At 43.8% G+C, this 22,267-nt stretch overlaps 1 protein-coding gene across 1 annotated transcript in view; it reads right to left on the bottom strand.

Moving 5' to 3' along the window:
- Window positions 1–3,328: 3,328 nt before the first annotated feature.
- The window catches only part of LOC143302005 (agrin-like), a 162,540-nt gene continuing 143,601 nt past the window's right edge, over window positions 3,329–22,267 (bottom strand). Inside the window, exons 25-28 of the mRNA XM_076616489.1 lie at window positions 17,170–17,196; window positions 9,150–9,225; window positions 8,039–8,202; window positions 3,329–4,003 (exon numbers count right to left, since the gene is read on the bottom strand). Coding sequence (XP_076472604.1) covers window positions 3,751–4,003; window positions 8,039–8,202; window positions 9,150–9,225; window positions 17,170–17,196 — 520 coding nt within the window. The 3' untranslated portion in view covers window positions 3,329–3,750. The remainder of the gene's footprint in view (window positions 4,004–8,038; window positions 8,203–9,149; window positions 9,226–17,169; window positions 17,197–22,267) is intronic.

The following is a 22,267-nucleotide window of genomic DNA, read 5'->3' as shown; positions in this document are numbered from 1 at the left end:
AGTTACCTGCACAGTACAGTTCATGGGATACTTCGTGATAGTTACCTCCACAGTACAGATCATGGGATACTTCGTGATAGTTACCTGCACAGTACAGTTCAAAGGACTGTATGCGACATTCGTCGATCTCACGAAAGCTTTCGACACCGTGAGCAGAAAAGGTCTGTGGGAGATCATGAAACGTCTAGGATGCCCCCCAAAATTCCTCAGCATGGTCATCCAACTACATGAGGAACAGCGTGGACAGGTCAGACACAGCAACGACCTTTCGGAGCCCTTCCCAATTGGAAATGGAGTGAAACAAGGTTGTGTCCTCGCGCCGACCCTCTTCACGATCTTCTTCAGCATGATGCTCCAACAGGCCACTGAAGATCTTGGCGACGACGACGGTATCTTCATCAGATACCGCACTGATGGCAGCCTATTCAACCTGAGGCGGCTACAGGCCCACACCAAGACACTGGAGCAACTCATCAGAGAGCTTCTGTTTGCCGACGATGCTGCCCTCGTCGCCCATACAGAAGCGGCCCTGCAGCGTATAACGTCCTGCTTCGCAGAGGCTGCGCAGCTCTTCGGCCTAGAAGTCAGTCTGAAAAAGACGGAAGTTCTCCACCAGCCTGCCCCACGGGAAGAATTCCACGCTCCTCACATCAACATCGGTGAGACCGAGCTGAAGTCGGTCCACCAGTTCAGCTACCTAGGCTGCACCATCTCGTCTGACGCCAAGATCGACAAGGAGATCGACAACAGACTTGCAAAGGCAAACAGCGCATTCGGCAGGCTGTACAAGAGAGTGTGGAACAACAAACACCTGAAGAAAGACACAAAGATCAGCGTGTACAGAGCTGTTGTACTGCCCACCCTGTTGTATGGCTCCGAAACCTGGGTCACCTACCGGCACCACATACGACTGCTTGATCGCTTCCACCAGCGCTGCCTTCGCACCATCCTCAGCATCCACTGGAGTGACTACATCACAAATGTCGAGGTCCTGGAGCAGGCAAAGACTATCAGCATCGAGGCAGTGCTGCTAAAGACCCAGCTACGTTGGGCAGGGCACGTGTCCAGGATGGAGGACCACCGCCTGCCCAAGATCGCGCTGTATGGCGAACTGTCCACTGGCCACCGTGACAGAGGAGCACCCAAGAAGAGATACAAAGACTCCTTGAAGAAAGCTCTCAGTGCCTGTCACATTGACCATCGCCAGTGGTCCGCAGTAGCCGCTGATCGAGAGACCTGGCGACGCACCATCCACCAAGCTGTCTCCTCCTTCGAAAACAACCGCAGGGCCAGCCTTGCGGACAAACGCAGAAGGAGGAAGAACCACGACGCTGCAGCCGCGAACCCAGACCAGACTTTCCCTTGCAACCGCTGCGGCCGACTCTGCTTTTCCCGCATTGGCCTTGTCAGCCATGAGCGTGCCTGCATCAGACGTGGACAACGCCCTTCCTAGATCTTCGTCAGCGAAGCCAGGCCATGACAGTTCATGGGATACTTCGTGATAGTTACCTGCACAGTACAGCTCATGGGATACTTCCTTACCTCCACAGTACAGTTCATGGGATACTTCGTGATAAGTCACCTGCACAGTACAGATCATGGGATACTTAGTGATAGTTACCTACACAGCACAGTTCATGGGATACTTCGTGATAATTACTGCCACAGTACAGTTCATGGGATACTTCGTGATAGTTACCTGCACAGTACAGATCATAGGATACTTCGTGATAGTCACCTGCACAGTACAGATCATGGTATACTTCATGATAGTTACCTGCACAGTACAGATCATAGGATACTTCGTGATAGTCACCTCCACAGTACAGTTAACCGTACACGCTACGTCTGTGGGCAGTCTTAAGAACGTAAGAAAATGCACCATGGGGGGCACCAGGAAAATAACATTATATTGACATAATTATGCACGATGATTCACCACACACACACACATATATACAGTTCCCACCCTACCCACCCATTCTGGTCCCTCAGCCCCCCCCCCCCCCCTCCCCCTCCCTCTCTCTCTCTCTCTCTCTCTCTCTCTCATGCACCGAAGCTCTATCCAGGTCAACACACAAGACAAACAATGTGTGCGATGAAGGACTGTTTCATGTGAAAGCTACGAACAGAGATGCGGTATGGAAAAACAAAATACAGAGAGTCAACAGACAGAGAGGCGGTATGGAAAGACAAAGGACAGAGAGGTGGTATGGAAAGACAAAGGACAGAAAGACAAAGGACAGAGAGGTGGTATGGAAAGACAAAGGACAGAGAGGTGATATGGGAAAACAAAGGACAGAGAGGTGGTGTGGAAAGACAAAGGGCTGACAGACAAAGGACTGAGAGGTGGTATGGAAAAACAAAGGACAGAGAGGTGGTATGGAAAGACAAAGGACAGAGAGGTGGTATGGAAAAACAAAGGACAGAAAGACAAAGGACAGAGAGGTGGTATAGAAAGACAAAGGACAGATAGGTGGTATGGAAAGACAAAGGACAGAGAGGCGGTATGGAAAGACAAAGGACTGAGAGGCGGTATGGAAAGACAAAGGACAGAGAGGTGGTATGGAAAGACAAAGGACAGAAAGACAAAGGACAGAGAGGTGGTATGGAAAGACAAAGGACTGAGAGGTGGTATGGAAAAACAAAGGACAGAGGGACAAAGGGCGGAGAGGTGGTATGGGAAAACAAAGGACAGAGAGGCGGTATGGAAAGACAAAGGACTGAGAGGTGGTATGGAAAAACAAAGCACTGAGAGATGGTATGGAAAGACAAAGGACAGAGAGGTGGTATGGAAAGACAAAGGACAGAGAGGTGGTATGGAAAGACAAAGGACTGAGAGGTGGTGTGGAAAGACAAAGGACTGAGAGACAAAGGACTGAGAGGTGGTGTGGAAAGACAAAGGAGAGGTGGTATGGAAAGACAAAGGACAGAGAGGTGGTATGGAAAGACAAAGGACTGAGAGCTGGTGTGGAAAGACAAAGGACAGAGAAGTGGTATGGAAAGACAAAGGACAGAGAGACAAAGGACTGATAGACAAAGGACAGAGAGGTGGTGTGGAAAAACAAAGGACAGAGAGGTGGTATGGGAAAACAAAGAACAGAGAGGTGGTATGGGAAAACAAAGGACAGAGAGGTGGTATGGGAAAACAAAGGACAGAGAGACAAAGGACAGAGAGGTGGTATGGAAAGACAAAGGACAGAGAGGTGGTATGGAAAAACAAAGGACAGAGAGACAAAGGGCGGAGAGGTGGTATGGGAAAACAATGGACAGAGAGACAAAGGACAGAGAGGTGGTATGGGAAAACAAAGGACTGAGAGACAAAGGGCAGAGAGGTGGTGTGGAAAAACTAAGGACAGGTGGTATGGAAAAACAAAGGACAGAGAGGTGATATGGAAAGACAAAGGACAGAGGGGTGGCATGGGAAAACAAAGAACAGACAGGCAGTAAGGAAAAACAAAGGCAGAAACAGTATCGCTGCAGGATGAAGGGGGAAAAGGCGAACAAGTGATCTCTCTCCCTCTCTCTCTCTGACGCCCAAACACATGTGCTCCGCCCAAACGTCAAGTCAATGATCCCAAATTCAATGTTAACACAAACCAGCCTATATGTACAGAGAGTGTGCAGGCTTGTTTGAACAGCAGCAACACATGAACATGAAAGTGACAGATGTGGAGAGTGGGGTGGGGACAGCTGGGGTTGGTAGAAAGGCAGAGTTCAAGAATACAGCGGTGACAATGAAGCGATTCACTAGGAACAGAAAGCGACTGAACTCTGATGTCCGCTCCGGTTGTCCACCAAGTGAAGCCTGTCCCCGTGAAGCGTGACTTCCTGGATACAGCCCGTGAAACCCAGGTAGTACTCCTGGGGCAGACCCCAGGGCAGCTGGGAGCGTCCTCCCACCCACAGCTCCCCGTCACTGTCAAGCTGGGTGGACCCCGGGCCCGAGGACATGATGATGGGGGGCTCTGTGTCCACCTGCAGCCAGCCTTCCCTCAGGGTTCTGCAAGCACGGCCCAGTGACTTCAATACGACACAGCAAGGCCCAGTGACTTCAATACGACACAAGGCACAGTGACTTCAATACGACACAAGGCACAGTGACTTCAATACGACACAAGGCACAGTGACTTCAATACGACACAAGGCACAGTGACTTCAACACGACACAGCAAGGCACAGTGACTTCAATACGACACAAGGCACAGTGACTTCAATACGACACAAGGCACAGTGACTTCAATACGATACAGCAAGGCACAGTGACTTCAATACGACACAAGGCCCAGTGACTTCAATACGACACAAGGCACAGTGACTTCAATACGACACAGCAAGGCCCAGTGACTTCAATACGACACAGCAAGGCCCAGTGACTTCAATACGACATAGCAAGGCCCAGTGACTTCAATACGACACAAGGTACAGTGACTTCAATACGACACAAGGCACAGTGACTCCAATACGACATAGCAAGGACCAGTGACTTCAATACGACACAGCAAGGCCCAGTGACTTCAATACGACACAAGGCACAGTGACTTCAATACGACACAGCAAGGCCCAGTGACTTCAATACGACATAGCAAGGCCCAGTGACTTCAATACGACATAGCAAGGCACAGTGACTTCAATACGACACAAGGCACAGTGACTTCAACACGACACAGCAAGGCACAGTGACTTCAATACGACACAAGGCACAGTGACTTCAATACGACACAGCAAAGCACAGTGACTTCAATACGACACAGCAATGCACGGTGACTCCAATATGACACAGCAAGACACAGTGACTTCAATACGACACAGCAAGGCACAGTGACTTCAACACGACACAGCAAGGCACAGTGACTTCAATACGACACAGCAAGGCACAGTGACTTCAACACGACACAGCAAAGCACAGTGACTTCAACATGACACAGCAAGGCACAGTGACTTCAACACGACACAGCAAGACAAAGTGACTTCAATACGACACAAGGCACAGTGACTTCAATACGACACAGCAAAGCACAGTGACTCCAATACGACACAGCAAAGCATGGTGACTTCAATACGATACAGAAAAGCACAGTGACTTTAATACGACACAGCAAAGCACGGTGACTTCGACACAGCTAAGCACGGTGACTTCAACATGACACAGCAAGGCACAGTGACTTCAATACGATACAGCAAGGCACATTGACTTAAAATGGAAGCAGTGTCAATGATTTTTTTTTTTTTTTTTTTTTGTCAAATGACTTTTATGAACTTGTTTATGGTGTTGCTGATCGAGCTGAATCTGATCATTTTCCTCTTGAGTGTCGTATTTCTTTTTCAAATAATAACCTAGTTAAAAGTAATGATTATGATACCATACAAGTGACAGAAAAATTTGAGTGAAACGAACAGTTTAGGCAGGAATTCCATAGTAAATTGACAGAGAAAGAAATTAATGATAAACTGAAAATGGCTTTGGATCTCTTTGATGTGAATATTAATGACGCTTTAAAATTGTTCAATGAATGTATTCGAGAATGTGCAACTTGTATGAAGAAAACTCTTAGCGTGGAACATAATAAACAGCAAGAGGGATGGTTCGATGAGGAATGTAAATGTCAAAGGAGAAAAGTTCGTAGGTTACTTAGGTTTCGTAGAACTTCAGATAAGGATGATAATACTGTGTATGTAAGAGCTAGAAAAGAATATAAAAATCTATGTGAGAATAAGAGAAAACAACATAACAAAAGCTTACTAGACAATTTGATAGCATCTGTTAAAGATCAAAAAGAATTCTGGGAATGCATGAAACAAATTTCGTCCAAAAAGAGGCAGCCTAGGAATGACATATCTGTTGATTGTTGGTTTAAACATTTTAAAGCCTTGTTAGATAAAGATTTTGATTGTAATATCAGTAATCATAGCTTACCTGAAGTGGAAAACGAGTTTATGAATCGTCCAATATCTAAAGAAGAAATCTTAATTGCACTTAAAAACTAATGAATCGAAAAGCTGCAGGTCCTGATGGGATAATTGGAGAATTTTTGAAATCACCATGTGATCAGTTTATACTTTTTTTGACAACGTTCTTTAATGCTTTATTCGATAGGGTTATTTTTCCTGAAAATTGGTGTGAGTCAATCACTTTACCACTCTACAAGAAAGGGGACATAAGTAACACTAATAACTATAGAGGCATTTCATTATCTGATATCAGCAGTAAAGTATTCAGTGCAATTATTAATTATAGGAATCAGGAGTATGTAGAATATAACAATATAACAGGTGAGCACCAAGCTGGTTTTAAACGAGGATATTCAACAATTGATCACATGTTTACTCTTTTGGCATTTGTTCAGAAACAGTTTTCTCTTAATCGTAAACTTTACGTAGCATTTATTGATTCTGAGAAAGCTTTTGATTCTATCAACAGAAATTTATTATGGCCAGTTCTGGCAAAACATGGCATAACAGGAAAGCTTTTTAAATGTATAAAGAGTATGTATAATGTTGTCAAAACAAGAGTTAGTTGTGGTAACAAACATACTGAGTATATCAATTGCACTAGAGGAGTAAAGCAAGGAGATGTTTGTAGTTCTAATTTGTTCTCATTATTCATAAATGAATTAGCTTTAGAAGTGATAGACAGAGGAAGACATGGTGCGAGATTCACAATTGATTTTATAGAACTGTTTATATTATTACTTGCTGATGATATTGTTTTGCTCTCAGAGACAGCTATTGGTCTACAGACACAACTGAATAACTTAAAAAATTCAGCTACTAAATTGCAATTAAACGTTAATCTAGATAAAAGTAATATTATTGTTTTTAGGAAAGGTGGTTATTTGGCAGCAAGGGAAAGGTGGGTGTATGGTGGTATTGATATGCCAGTTGTCAATGCTTACAAATATCTTGGAATTCTTTTTTTCTACTCGTTTGAGTTTTGTAGCTGCATGCAGGGATCTTTCAAGCAGAGCAAAGAATGTGCTGTTACATATTATAAAGAAACTCTTTTTATTAAACAATAATTCTTTGGATATTTTTCTTAAGATTTTCGATACCCAGATACAGGCCATTGTACAATATGGCTCAGAATTATGGGTTCTAGATAAAAATGCTACAATACAGTGTGAGTCCGTTCATTTATTTGGACTGAAAAAGTTTTTAGAGTAGAAATGAAGGCACCTAACGATTTAGTATATGGTGAGACGAACAGATATCCAATCGATATAAATTCTGCAGTTAGATGTATTCGATACTGGTTTAAGTTACTAAAAATGAATGAAAATAGATTGCCACGCAAATCCTATATATGTTGTATGATTTAGATTCTACAGGTAAAAGGAACTGGGCGTCAAATATACGATCTTGTCTCTGTGAACTGGGCTTTGGATATGTTTGGGAATATCAAGGAGAAGGCAATGAGAATATGTTTCTGAAACTTTTTCGTCAGCGTTTGATAAACTGTAGATGGCAAAACTGGGAAAATAATATTCAGTCAAGTGATAGATTCTGTCTCTACAGATCTCATACTTCTACACATTTAGTAAAGAATTATCTTTTGTTTAACATGGAAAGATATCTACGAGTTTTATTAACAAGATTTAGATTTGGCATTTCTGAAATTTATATGCACATACACTGTCATAAGATGGTTGATCACACAGAGAAGTTGTGTCCTTTGTGCAAGCAGTCAAATGAAGATGAAGTGGATTTTGTTTTGATGTGTCCTGTGTTACAGGGATCTCGCGTAAGATTTATTCCAAAGAAATATTATGAACGTCCATGTTTGTTTAAATTATGTTTATTGATGGCATCATCTGATAATGGTGTCATACGTAATCTCGCATTGTATTTACACAGAGCTTTTAAGTTAAGAGAAACGGTATTATCATGATTTCTTTAACTAATTGTAAAAATGGTGAATGTTTACTGATGGTTATGGTGACATCTGCATATTGTATTATCGCCCTTCATTCATATGGGGCAATGACCTTAAGTGAATAAATCATCTCTCTCTCTCTCTCTCTCTCTCTCTCTCTCTCACCTTGTAGCAGTAACATTGTGCCACTGCCCGTCCACTACGTCCACCTTTGACCTGAGAATATGCAAATGATCCTCGTCCTGTTCCCCCAGGTTGTAGCTGAACTCCACGTGACGCTTCACCACAGCCAGGGCCAGGTAGTCTCCCCTGACCGTGTCCCCCTTGTTCTGTGACACACCAACAGGCCGTGAGCGACGTGCTTTGTAGTCCTCACTATCAGTTTCAGTTTCAGTATCAGTAGCTCAAGGAGGCGTCACTGCGTTCGGACAAATTCATATGCGCTACACCACATCTGCCAAGCAGATGCCTGATGACCAGCAGCGTAACCCAACGCGCTTAGTCAGGCCTTGAGAAGAGAGAGAGACAGAGAGAGAGAGAGAGAGAGGGAGAGAGAGAGAGAGAGAGAGGGAGAGAGAGAGAGAGAGAGAATTAAAAAAAAATAAATAAAAATAAATGAAAATAAATAAATAAAATAAAATAACAAAACAAACAAACAATAAATAAATAAATGAATAAAATAAAAAGAAATTAGTAAATAAATAAATAAATACTAGATAAATACATAAAAAGAACTACTACTAATATTTATAAGGCGCAAAAACTTGATGAAATCAACTGTAAGCGCACTGTTTGCTTCTTTCTTCTGGTTTTGGATACACTGTTCAGGTTTCTCCGCAGTCTCTTGCCCTTCTCTTTCTTGTGCCTAACCCCCACCCCCACCCCCCACGCCGCCCCCCCCCTCCCCCCTCACCCCCGGGGGGAGTGGAGGGGAGAGGGGTAATTTCAAGAGCTCTGACCAATTCGAAATCAGTCACTGCACATCGATCAATATGGTCGTGAATAAATCCCACAGAGACAAAATGCCCCATGCTACGCTGGATAATGAATTTGCACATGCCAACAACGAACTGTCCGCTCTCATGCACACATGCAATACATACGGCGAAGAAATAACGATTTTGCGCGTTCACCGTATAAGACAGAAATGACTCAGCATCAGGACATCCGCTCCTCTCTACCCGACACACACACACACACGTGTATAATAGCACTCTTAGTAAAAAGACGTTAACTAGATTAACACACACACACACACACACACACACACACACACCTGAAAGAGAACCAGGCCGTTGTCCGCAGTGGTCTGGAAGCGGACCTGGATTTGGTTGGACCGCTGGGCTGGCTGCCTGCACACACCCATGGACAGTTAGGTGTCCGGAAGTCAGCCAATAACACGCATAAACACTCTCTCGCTCGCTCGCTCTCTCGCTCACACACAGTCACATACACACACACTGACACACACACCACTAAACACCATACAGATTCAACAATGTATTTTCAGTATCGGTATCAGTATCAGTAGCTCAAGGAGGCGTCACTGCGTTCGGACAAATCCATATACGCCACACCACATCTGCCAAGCAGATGCCTGACCAGCAGTGTAACCCAACGCGCTTAGTCAGGCCTTGAGAAAAAAAAAATAATAAACAAAATAAAATAAAATAATAAAAAAAATAAAATAAATGAAAATAAATAGATACATATTTTTTAAATAAAATAAAAATAACAATGAAAATGAAATAAAATAAAATGTATTTTCATGGACAGTGAAGTCGAAAATGGAGATCAGAACATCAAAAAGGACACTGATTAATGGAAATCACTGTGTGCACGGGATCACACGGAACACTCCAGAAGTTGATCACTCGTGTCGAGTCGCCAGAGTACAGTTATAAACCAGTCCTGCAATACCCGTCAATTTTCTCAAATCAGCCTCAAGGTTTTAGAGAAAAAAGAAAGTGTATTTTTATATCTTCATTTTTATCGAATCTCAATAGATTCGTTATGGAGACAGAGGCTAAAGAAAGGCAAGTGTCAGTCTCTCTAAAGAAGACACAGAGTCACAAAATGTGAATGGGCAAGTAATATCGTCTTGTCGTGAGAGATAAAGATGCAAGGTTCAAGAACATACCCAGATGCATGCACTTGGAAAGTCAGAAAATCAAAATTAAAGAGATGACAGAGAGAAGAAAAAAAAGAAGAATCAATGAGAGCAAAAGAGAATAGATAATTTCCAGAAAAAAAAGTTCCAACTGAGCTGCCCAAGAAGAATGATTTAAGAAGAAGAAGAAGAAAGATAGTACCACCAACCATGACAACATATGGTTTTAATCATTTGACTTCTAGGAAACAGATGGGTAGGTAAGCCTAGCTGTGAACGATCTCATCGAAGCAACCAGTTCAACGTGGATTATATAGATAACATGTCGTACGATCGTCAAATGTAGCTCGTCTGTTTTTTTAAGGCTTTCTTCGATTGTTTGAGCCACGAAAAATTCGTCAACTTCTTTTCAATGTTTACTCAAAACTCGAATAGCAGGGGTGCCTGAGGGTAAATGCGAACGGACAAGTCTAATTGCGAACGATAGGTTTGGGTACAAATAAAACAGAAGCAGGTCTTGAACTCATTAGGCATACCATATCATTGAAACATCGCATCAGACTGTTGGTATTGATCACACATGCGCACACCCACACAAACACACATTTAAACACACACACACACACACACACACACACACACACACACACACACACACACACACAACCACACACACACACATTCTTTTGGGCGCCCAGTAACTGTGCAACATCATTCGAAAATTCCGCTATAGTCTGATTACAAACGACACTATTTTGGACATGCCTTCTTAAATTTTCCCAGCACTGGTAATGCACAATTCATTCTACATATCCTGTCAAATCTGGTAGTTTAAACAGTGTCAAAGTTCAAGTCCTACTTGCTCGCTTCTTTTCATTTTAGGATTGTGAGAGCACGTGCGCGAAGTGCGGAAATACCCACAAATAGCTGATGTTTAACTGGTTCTTGGAAATAAAGATTCATTAAGGTATCGTGTTTCGTCCGTCGGGATCGACGAGGACCATCTATTCATCCTGGGGGTGGGTGGGTTGGGCTCTGTGGGTGCGCAGATGACTGGTCAGGCCAATCCGCGCCCGGAAGGTTCTGACGCAGTGTGGACAGGGGATGGTGGCGGCTATCGGGGACTTGCTGGCACTGCTTTTCCTGGCCTGTCTGCGTTGCTCTGCTGCAGCGATTCTGTTGGCCCGTCACAGGATTTGGCGCCTTTGTGGACAGCTGAACGCCACCTTTGGTCTGTCCATTGCATTCAGCTCCCATTGAAGGCCTTCAGAAAAGCTTTCATGACTGATGACTTGCGCCGAGGGTTTGAGACCCGTCGGCTACCCTCACCTAGTTTAGCCAACCTGTCAAAGCCGTTGCCCGGGGATTGGGCGCTGCCGCATGCTAGCAGCTTCTAGGATTAAGGTATCAGAACAAGGTTCAACCATTAAATTGTGGAACGTGTGTGCTGCCAACGCTTCGAAGTGGGGCGATACACGAACCGTTCGCAAACACATGCTGTTTGCAATTTGGCCTTCCCACCCTAAACAGTCAGTGAATGCACAGCCACAATTATAATATACGAAAAAGGGGTCAGTCTTCACAGAGTCTGTTAGGCCATGTATGTATGAAAGAGAAAGAGTTCATAAATCTGGGAGCCAGTGTCTTGGACCCGGTGACCTATAATCTTATACTTATTTGGGTTTCTTTTTGCTTATGTTACTTGGGGTTTGAATTCTTTATCCGTAGTGACACAAATACTGCTATACAATGTGTGTGTGTGTGGGGGGGGATGGATGGGTGTATGGGTATGTATGCGGGGGGAGTGGGGGAGGGGGTTCAATACAGCATTATTCGTGTCACAACGCATAAGCAAACAAACAAAAAAAATATTTAAAAAATCATATCACAAGAAAAAACAAAAACTAAATAAATACTATGTGATTCGGTATCCCACCAGATCGCAGTAAAATTTTCTGAAAAGATGAAGGCTTCCTACAGGTAACTGTGCCTACTGTACGGAGGGCGCCACACACAACGACTGCACCACCAGGGACACACAAAGACCACAGTTTGCACAACCATACTGAACGATGACGAGGAAAGCACATCTAATAAACGAACTACAACCACGCATTGTGCTATGGATAGCGGGTGTGTCACTGATGTCTGGAAAAAAAGACGGTGCACAGAAGGAGCAGGCCAACAAACTGGTGTCATACGATGAAATCAAGACAATCATCAAGGCACAGCAAGGAATAAAGTGGCGCCTCAAGCACCCCAAATATAACCCAGAAGACATATACCATTTGCTGGAACGACGGGAACAGGTCAAGATCTTCCACCTGAGGACTGGACACAACCGCCTGCTCCACCACATGAACACAAAATTTGGCATTGGACAGAGTGGAGAGTGCCTTGTGGTGAGGGACCAATGACAACCGACCACATCCTTCAAGACTGTAGGACGCATGCAGCATCCAGGAGGAAGTACTGGCCAACACCGACAGCAGTGGAAGCCAAACTGTACAGCACCCTGGAGGAACTGCGACGGACGGCAGCCTTCATCGAGGACACCGGGTCCAACCGTGTATAGTGCTTCAGGTGAACTGGGCTCAGTTCTGCTTACTTAAGGCTGGACAACAGTTTCAGAACTGAATTTTTAGGGCCCAAAGCCAGTATCAGGCAAGTGGCTGTGTGTGTGTGTGTGTGTGTGTGTGTGTGTGTGTGTGTGTGTGTGTGTGTGTGTTAAAAACGGTGTCAAGATGAAATAAACATGTCTTTAAAGTCTACGTTGTTTGACAATCAGTTGCATCTGACTATGACCATCAAAACAGCAGAGGAGGCATCTGCTGTCTGACTAATGAGTTTGATAACAGATAGTATTTGCCCAAGTTTCATCCCCACTCAGTCGGACGAGAGGGCGTTGGGGAATGGTCCCCAATGGCCATCAAACCTCAAGGTCTGCAGCTTTTATACAGGCCTGCCATTTGTGTAATGCAATGGCTTTGCACGGTTCAAGAAGCTTGCCAAGAATTGCTGTCCACGCACACATGCTCTAAAGGAAAATCAATCCGAGCTGCGTTTGATCACGATATGCTCCTTTACCTTGGGCAGCAGTCCGAATGTCACACACATAAAACAGGCTGTACTGTGACCATAATATTGCACATTCACTACACGGTTCAGCTGTACACAACTCGTTTAGAGAGAGAGAGAGATTCATGGTTTTGTGCTCTCATCAAGAAATGCTAAATTTTACTGATACTTTTACTGATAAGTTTTCTGATACTTTTGAAACGACAATGTTACTGGTATCACAGTACACACACACACACAAACACACACACACACACACACGCAGAGACGCTTCAGACCTTTTTTTTTATTGACATTGGCCTATGTACAGCCCGTATGTCAAAGGTATATAATTCTCCATTGCAGCGTCGTGTATTGAACGAAAAATAACAACCAAAAACAAACAATGAACATCATTAAATAAAACAATTATTGTCAATAAGATTTTCTAGAACAAAAGTGAGTTAATTGTCTATAGATGCATGTGCCCAGTACAAGCACACATGCATCATCTTCAACCACACTCTACCATTTCTATCATCAAACTCTATTATTTAGCCTAACTGACAACCACAACAACAAATATCATAAACTGTTCATATTCAACTTGACCATCAAGTGCATACAAATGCAATATATTATTCATAGATATAATTACTACATATTCTAACCATTTTTCTTTTCCGGATGTTAATAGCCTCTTCAACATACCTGGCGAGCGAAATAAGAACTTCACCATTATCAGAGGATAACAAGCCCTGCACGGTTTGCCTTCTCTCGGCGGCCACACGTAAAAGTTGATTCTTAGCCCTGATATCTTGATAAGCTTTGCAATGAAATAGAAAATGATCTTCATCTTCTCTCACACCATCCATACACACCATGCACAAATTATCCCCAATACCTTCCGAATCAAACCATCTTCCATTTGCTTTTAAACCTAAGGTTCTGTTTCTAAACCTTGCTAACATATCCCTGTGCCATTTATTAGTAACAATTATCAAGAATTTTTCTGGTTGTAATACACTTTTGAAGGAATGGAACAAAGAATACTTTGTACTATCTTCTATCTTGGAGTGCCAGTTTTGTTTATAACAAGATACTAAACGATCTTTAAATTCCGAAATACATCCTCTTTCATCCCCAACTCCCTGATTAAGCCATACAATACCAAACCCGTTTACTGTAAGAACTTGCTTCACATTGCCCACCCAGTTATGGTTACCTAACTCAACTTGCTGGAGTAACATGTCATATGCCTGTCTGCATAGTCTGTTTATAGGGAGCACCTGGGATTAATTGTATACCATGTCTTACTTTGCCTGTCATTTCAGTGGCTATTTCACTTAAAAAGAATGCAAACATTTGAGGGCTCAAAATAACAGCTTTGCTTTACACCACAGGGACAGCTAAAAACAAATCAGAGTAAACTCCTTTTTCACTCACACATGCCAAAACTGACTCATATACACCTCGAAGTGCCATATACATCTTTCCATTAATACCAGTTTTTCTCAAAACGTACCACAATACATTTCTATTCACAGAGTCAAACGCCTTTTCAAAGTCTACGAAAGCAACATATAATTTAGTTTTCTTCTTAGGAAATTTTTAAACTAAAGCATATAAAGTAAAAAAAATATGGTCTATAGTACTAAACCCTCCTCTAAAACCTGCTTTCTTCAACAATTTTCCCCTCTTTGAGCAAGCCTTCTATTCAAAATGAAAGTGTATACTTTGCTTATTACGTTTGTTAGAGCTACACCCCTATAGTTGTCTGGATTGTTCCTGTCCCCCTTCTTATGGATTGGCACAATTATTGATTTACACCAATCTATGGGAAATAATCCTTCATCAAACAGTTCGTTAAAAAATGACACGAGACACGGATCAAGGCCATGGTGGGTATGGGTGGGCGTAGGGATGGGGGTGGGACTGTTGTTGCTCTGTGGTACAGCACTGGATCCTTGTCTGCGAGGTCCGATCGTCAGCTTTCCCCTCACGAAGAAAGCCGCCTTCCCCTCTCTCTTCACTGCCGCCACGATGCCTGCTTGTCTCTTGGTCACGTCGTTTGCCACTCTCACCCCTCTATCCTCTAACTTTGTTCTCAATTGTCTGTCTCTGATCAGCATCATGTTGTCTCTCCAACGCTTAAACTTCACTATCATTGTCTTTGGTTCTCCAGGCTTTGCCTGTCCCACTCGATGTGCCCACACTGTCTTCTTTTGTCCATTTTCTGTCTTCCTCTACCTTGTTGAGCACCTCACACACTACTCAGGCACACGAATCATAGTCCTCTTTTTCACCCGTACTTGGGGGAGGAATACCGAACAATCTAAGGTTGTCTCGCCGTGAAAATTCCTCCAATCTGTCTATCTCATCGTTGAGTTTACAAAGTTCTTCTTTCATTTCCGCTACCGTTGTCGACACTCTCGCACACTCCTCCCTCCCTTCCCTGGCTTCTGTGTACAAGTCACTGAGATCAGCAGACACTTCATCCACCCTGCCCCACAACTGACTGCTCTCGTTTTCCAATTTGTTGCATCGCAGATTGATTTCTTCACACTTCTCTGCTACTTTTCCTAAATCATGTTTTATGTCACTGAGTTCTTCTCTGATCGTTTGGTTTTGTTTCGCTTGTTCCTCTCTGTGTTGTCTCAGTTGCCCATTCTGATAATCAGACTGTGCATTGAACTGCTGACTTTGAAGTTCGAGAACCGCCAGAATTTCCGACACAGCTTGTGAAGTGAAAAAGGTATCTCAGGCCTCTGGCACACTTTGTTCTCCGTCTTTCCCGTGCTGCCGGTGGAGGGGTCCGGGATTCCCCTCTACGTCATTACTCAGCAGGATTCTGACAGCACAACATTGACAGCACGCACGGAAAACACCACCGGCACGTGCATGGCAAACTTGACCTGGTTTGACCTGTCATATTCCTGACACATTTCCTCACTGTATGCCATTGTCCCTATATTCGATATCTGGTCGTATATTGTCCGTTTCAACAACACACTGTTAATGTTCATCATGTGTATGTTTGCACACAAACTGAATAACATTTTCACCGCAGCAAGAATTGAAACACAAGAAATGAGAATGTCACTGAGTGTCACGTCTGCTGCATCGCCGCTCACCTGTATTCTCCCCTGCTTGAAAAATGGCACACTCCTCACTGACCGATGAAAAAGGCCAATTCTAGCCCTCCACATGCTCAAGTCTATCCTTTTGGGGGGGTCTTTCGGTGTCTACACTCAAAGTAACTTCACATCAACAATGCACGTCACTGTAGTCACGGTAAAGCACTTGAAATTCCACTTCGACGAGGATAACTTTTCTGACAGCTGCATAGTGAGAGACAGACAGACAGACAGATCACACACAACAACAACAACAACAATAGCACACACACACACACACATACACATACACACCACCGAGTTCGTTTTGTGCTTGTATGACAAACAGACTAATAACAAATATGCAGACAGACAGAGGAGGCAGGGCAAGAAAAAGGGGTGATGTATCACTGAACACATGTCTGACACAGAACACACAACACGCAAAGCGGTACGCTTCCTTGCTAGCGGGAGAGATTATCTCCAAATGGTCGCCTAGATTCCGAGTGTTTAGCCTTTGACGACTGGTCAGCTGAGACAGGTCAATGGTGCAGTCGGAGGGAGACACGACGATAGCAATTCTCAGCAGAGCCATGGTGCTAAGCTTTTGGCCCAAACACATTGTCTGGCACTTAGCCTTGCAGTGCTGGAATGAAGCGAACTCCTGCACATGATATTGTGCTGAACACTGAACTGGGGTGAACAGCAGATGGGGGACAGAGAGGGGTGGGAACAGACAGGGGCCACACACAACAGATTAAAGGCCTAATCAAATGCTCACAAGCAGTGAGGCAAAGACAAAGAGAGGAGACAACATAGAAAGGGGCGGTGAGGGCGGGGAATGATGCTCAGGTACATGCGAAGCATATTCGATCCATGCAAAGGTGTACAGGAAAACAATTCAAAAGGAATATTTAACAGCATATCATGTATTTAGTAGCTAACAAACACACACGAACGCTCGCATGCATGCACGCAAACACACACGCGCGCGCGCGCGCGCGGATACGTACTTTTCGTTGGGTCCCATGTCTGCAGAGCTAAAGGAAAAAACAGAAATTAGGAGCAGACACTACAGACATAATTGCACATGCAACAGTATGTAATCACCGTGTCCGCATGCACACATGTACTGAACCAACAAGAAAAGCAAATTTACTTCTTCGAGGATTTCTTCCATTTTGTTTGTTTCTTTTTCTTTTTTTTCTCTTTTTTTTTTCTTTTTTTGTCCTTCCTTTCTTTCATTCAATCCCACAACTGTTCCCCGACAGTTCCCTAACCATCCCACAACTATCCCAACTGTACTATTGTTCCTCAACAGTTCCCCCAGCTGTTCTCCAATCGTTCCCCAACTGTCCACAACTATTCTCTGTTTCTCAACTGTCCCCCAACGGTTCCCTAACAGTACCCCAACTGTTCCCCAACAGTCCCCACACGGTACCCAACTGTCCCTCAACAGTCCGCCCACGGTACCCCAACTGTTCCCCAACAATCCCCAACTGTTCCTCAACAGTCCCCACACGGTACCCCAACTGTCCCTCAACAGTCCGCCCACGGTACCCCAACTGTTCCCCAACAATCCCCAACTGTTCCTCAACAGTCCCCACACGGTACCCCAACTGTCCCTCAACAGTCCTCCCACGGTACCCCAACTGTTCCCCAACAATCCCCAACTGTTCCTCAACAGTCCCCACACGGTACCCCAACTGTCCCTCAACAGTCCTCAACTGTTCCCCAACAGTCCCCCCCACGGTACCCCAACTGTCCCTCAACAGTCATCAACTGTTCCCCAACAGTCCTCCCACGGTACCCCAACTGTTCCCCAACAATCCCCAACTGTTCCTCAACAGTCCCCACACGGTACCCAACTGTCCCTCAACAGTCCTCCCACGGTACCCCAACTGTTCCTCAACAATCCCCAACTGTTCCTCAACAGTCCCCACACGGTACCGCAACTGTTCCCCAACAGTCCCCAACTGTTCCCCCAACAGTTCTCCCACGGTACCCCAACTGTCCCTCAACAGTCCGCCCACGGTACCCCAACTGTTCCTCAACAGTCCGCCCACGGTACCCCAACTGTCCTTCAACAGTCCGCCCACGGTACCCCAACTGTCCCTCAACAGTCCCCCCACGGTACCCCAACTGTCCCTCAACAGTCCGCCCACGGTACCCCAACTGTTCCTCAACAGTCCCCAACTGTTCCCCCAACAGTTCTCCCACGGTACCCCAACTGTCCCTCAACAGTCCGCCCACGGTACCCCAACTGTCCCCCCATGGTACCCCAACTGTTCCTCAACAGTCCCCCCACGGTACCCCAACAGTCCCCCCCACGGTACCCCAACTGTCCCCCCACGGTACCCCAACTGTCCCCCCACGGTACCCCAACTGTCCCCCCACGGTACCCCAACTGTTCCTCAACAGTCCCCCCACGGTACCCCAACAGTCCCCCCCACGGTACCCCAACAGTCCCCCCCACGGTACCCCAACTGTTCCCCAACAGTCCCCCCACGGTACCCCAACTGTCCCTCAACAGTCCCCCCACGGTACCCCAACTGTCCCCCCACGGTACCCCAACTGTCCCTCAACAGTCCCCCCACGGTACCCCAACTGTCCCTCAACAGTCCCCCCACGGTACCCCAACTGTCCCTCAACAGTCCCCCAACAGTCCGCCACAGTCCCCCAACAGTCCCCCAGCTCTTCCCCAACAGTCCCAAAACTGTTCCCCAACAGTCTCCCTACAGTACCCTCAACAGTTCCCAAAGTCCCCCCCCCCCCCCCCTCTTCCCCAACAGTCCCAAAACTGTCCCTCAACAGTTTGCTGTTCCACGACTGTTTTGTCAATAAATAGTAAAGAGTGGTAACTCTCTCCATCCACAAGGTACACAACTTCAAGCCAGTGCTGCTTACGCTTCCGATTCAGCTAGCACACAAGCAAACAAAAGGTACATTGGAACAAACCCAGTTTCCAGTTGAAAAAGCACCGAGGCAACCATGTGTTCTGTATTGTCCATGTGCTCTGTGTGGCTTGTTCAGGATTAACTCACTCAGTACGGCCTGTCCTCTCTTCTCCTCTACACAGATCCCTCGGATGTCCAGTGGGTGTCTGAACGACCCAACCTTTAGCTTCCGTCGTCAGAATTGTGGTATTCTTTGGCAACATTCACCTCTTCAGTGTAAGAGCCTTCCGCTTGTAATATTTTGATGTTTGTACTTGGGGTGAAACGCTGTTAACGTCGTCTCTTTCGCCGTTCGTATGGAGAGAGTTAAAGAGGTTATGCCAGTCTTGAATAAAAGCTTATTTGTGTTTGCACATTTCTTCTGTCTTTGCTGCTGTGTGCACATGTCAGATGATCGGTATAAGGACAGGCCCGGCGCTTCCTTTTTTGAGGAAGTGTCTGGGTTTGTTCCAATGTACCTTTTGTTTGCTTGTGTGCTAGCTGAATCGGTAGTGCAAGCAGCACTGACTTGAAGTTGTGTACCTTGTGGATAGAGAGAGTTACCACCCTTTACTAGTTGTTAATCATTTCATCTCCTGGCCTCCTTGTTTGTTAATTTTTGTTTTGTCAATAGTTCCCATAACAGTCCCCAAACCGTTCTGTAACTGTCCCTCGACTGTTCCCCAACAGTTCCCCTGGACAAATCGTGGAGTATGATCTGTCGTCTGTGCTGGCTGTAACAGACAACTTTATTTTAGTTCAGTTGTTACATTCCACCGATAACGCGCCTTAATATACTCACTGGTGATACAGGTCATCTTTAACGCCTATGTAAGCTCTGTGTGTGTGTGTGTGTGTGTGTGTGTGTGTGTGTGTGTGTGTGTGTGTGTGTGTGTGTGTGTGTGTTATTTTTAAATTATCTCGTAAGCTTGAGAAGATTTCAAAACATAATTGTAAGCAAGATATTTTATAAATGCTACATGTGAATAACATAATACATTTGATCGTTTACACAAAAATTCCAGCCTTCTCGAGAGAATTGAAATCCATGCAGATACATGCCAAAAATAGTAAAGATAAACCCTAAAACTCGAACAGACAGGCCTACGAAAAAAAACGTCATTCCACGGGCCACACAAATTTAGATAACAGAGGTGTGCTGGAACAGAAAACGGTATTTCTTTTTTTGGTGTGGCAGTGTGTCGTGTTCACACCAGCATGCCCTGTCGCTGATCTCTCTTTGTTGCTCTCTGTTTTGTCTGAGGCTTCACGAGAGTTTTGTCTGATTGCTGTCTGCTTTATCTGATTGATTTATTTTCTGTCTGTTTTGTCTGGGGTTATATAACTGTCTGTTTTTGTCTGAGGTTTTATAGCTCTCTGTTTGTCTGAGGTTTTATTGCTGTCTGTTAATGCCCGTCTGTTTTGACAGGTTTTTCCAATGTGTCTCGTCTGATATTCTGTTGCTGTCTGTTTTGTCTGAGGTTTTACAGATGTCTGCTTTGTCTGAGGTTTTATAGGTGTCGGTTTTGTCTGATGTTTTATAGATGTTTCTTTGATGTTTTATAGCTGTCTGTTTTGTCTGATGTTTTATAGATGTCTCTTTGATGTTTTATAGCTGTCTGTTTTGTCTGATGTTTTGTAGCTGTCTGTTTTGTCTGATGTTTTATAGCTGTCTGTTTTGTCTGATGTTTTATAGCTGTTTCTTTGATGTTTTATAGCTGTCTGTTTTGTCTGATGTTTTATAGATGTTTCTTTGATGTTTTATAGCTGTATGTTTTGTCTGATGTTTTATAGATGTCTCTTTGATGTTTTATAGCTGTCTGTTTTGTCTGATGTTTTATAGATGTCTCTTTGATGTTTTATAGCTGTCTGTTTTGTCTGATGTTTTATAGATGTCTCTTTGATGTTTTATAGCTGTCTGTTTTGTCTGATGTTTTATAGATGTCTGCTTTGATCTTTATAGCTGTCTGTTTTGTCTGATGTTTTATAGATGTCTCTTTGATCTTTATAGCTGTCTGTTTTGTCTGATGTTTTATAGATGTCTGCTTTGATCTTTATAGCTGTGTTTTGTCTAAGGATTTATAACTGTCTGTTTTGTCTAAGGTTTATAGCTGTCTGCTCTGTCTGAGGTTTTACAGCTGTCTGTTTTGTCTGATGTTTTATAGATGTCTCTTTGATGTTTTATAGCTGTGTTTTGTCTAAGGATTTATAACTGTCTGTTTTGTCTAAGGTTTATAGCTGTCTGCTTTGTCTGAGGTTTTGTAGCTGTCTGTTTTGTCTGATGCTTTAAAGATGACTCTTTGATGTTTTATAGCTGTGTTCTGTCTAAGGATTTATAACTGTCTGTTTTGTCTAAGGTTTATAGCTGTCTGCTTTGTCTGAGGTTTTACAGCTGTCTGTTTTGTCTGATGCTTTAAAGATGTCTCTTTGATGTTTTATAGCTGTGTTTTGTCTAAGGATTTATAACTGTCTGTTTTGTCTAAGGTTTATAGCTGTCTGTTTTGTCTGAGGTTTTATAGATGTCTGTTTTGTCTGAGGTTTTACAGCTGTCTCTTTGCCTGATGCTGTCTGTTTTGTCTGAGGTTTTATTGATGTTTGTTTGTTTTTTGTGATGGTTTATAGCTGTCTGCGTTGTCTGAAGCTTTATAGCTGTCTGTTTTGTCCGATGGTTTATTGCTGTCTGTTTTGTCTGATAGTTCAACGTTATCTGTTCCATCTGATTTTCTGATGTTTTATAGCTGTCTGCTTCTTCTGAGGTTCCATGCCTGTCTGTTTTGTCTGATGGTTTATAGCTGTATGTTTTGTCTGAGGTTTTATTGCTGTCTGCTTTATCAGAGAATTTGTAGCTGTCTGTTTTGTCTGAGTTTTTTTTTTTTCTCTGTCTGTTTTGTTTGATGTGTGTGAATAATAATAATAATAATAATAATAATAATAACAATGATAATTATAGACCTTTATACAGCGTGTTTCTCCATAAATACTGCTCAAAGTGCTTTGCATTTTTATGTTTTAGTATTTGTATTTGTCTTTCTTGCTATGGTATCATTTGTTCTCTCTCTTCCAATTTTTATTTCATTTTATTCTATTTTACTTACTTAATATTAATAGTAGTAGTAGTATTGTAGCCAAGTGCTCAGTACCACTGGCTACTATCCGTGACTCAACTCACAGCACA

This window comes from Babylonia areolata, chromosome 28 (assembly GCF_041734735.1).
Source record: "Babylonia areolata isolate BAREFJ2019XMU chromosome 28, ASM4173473v1, whole genome shotgun sequence".
NCBI lineage: Eukaryota > Metazoa > Mollusca > Gastropoda > Neogastropoda > Buccinidae > Babylonia > Babylonia areolata.
This window is presented reverse-complemented; position numbering and strand designations above follow the sequence as displayed.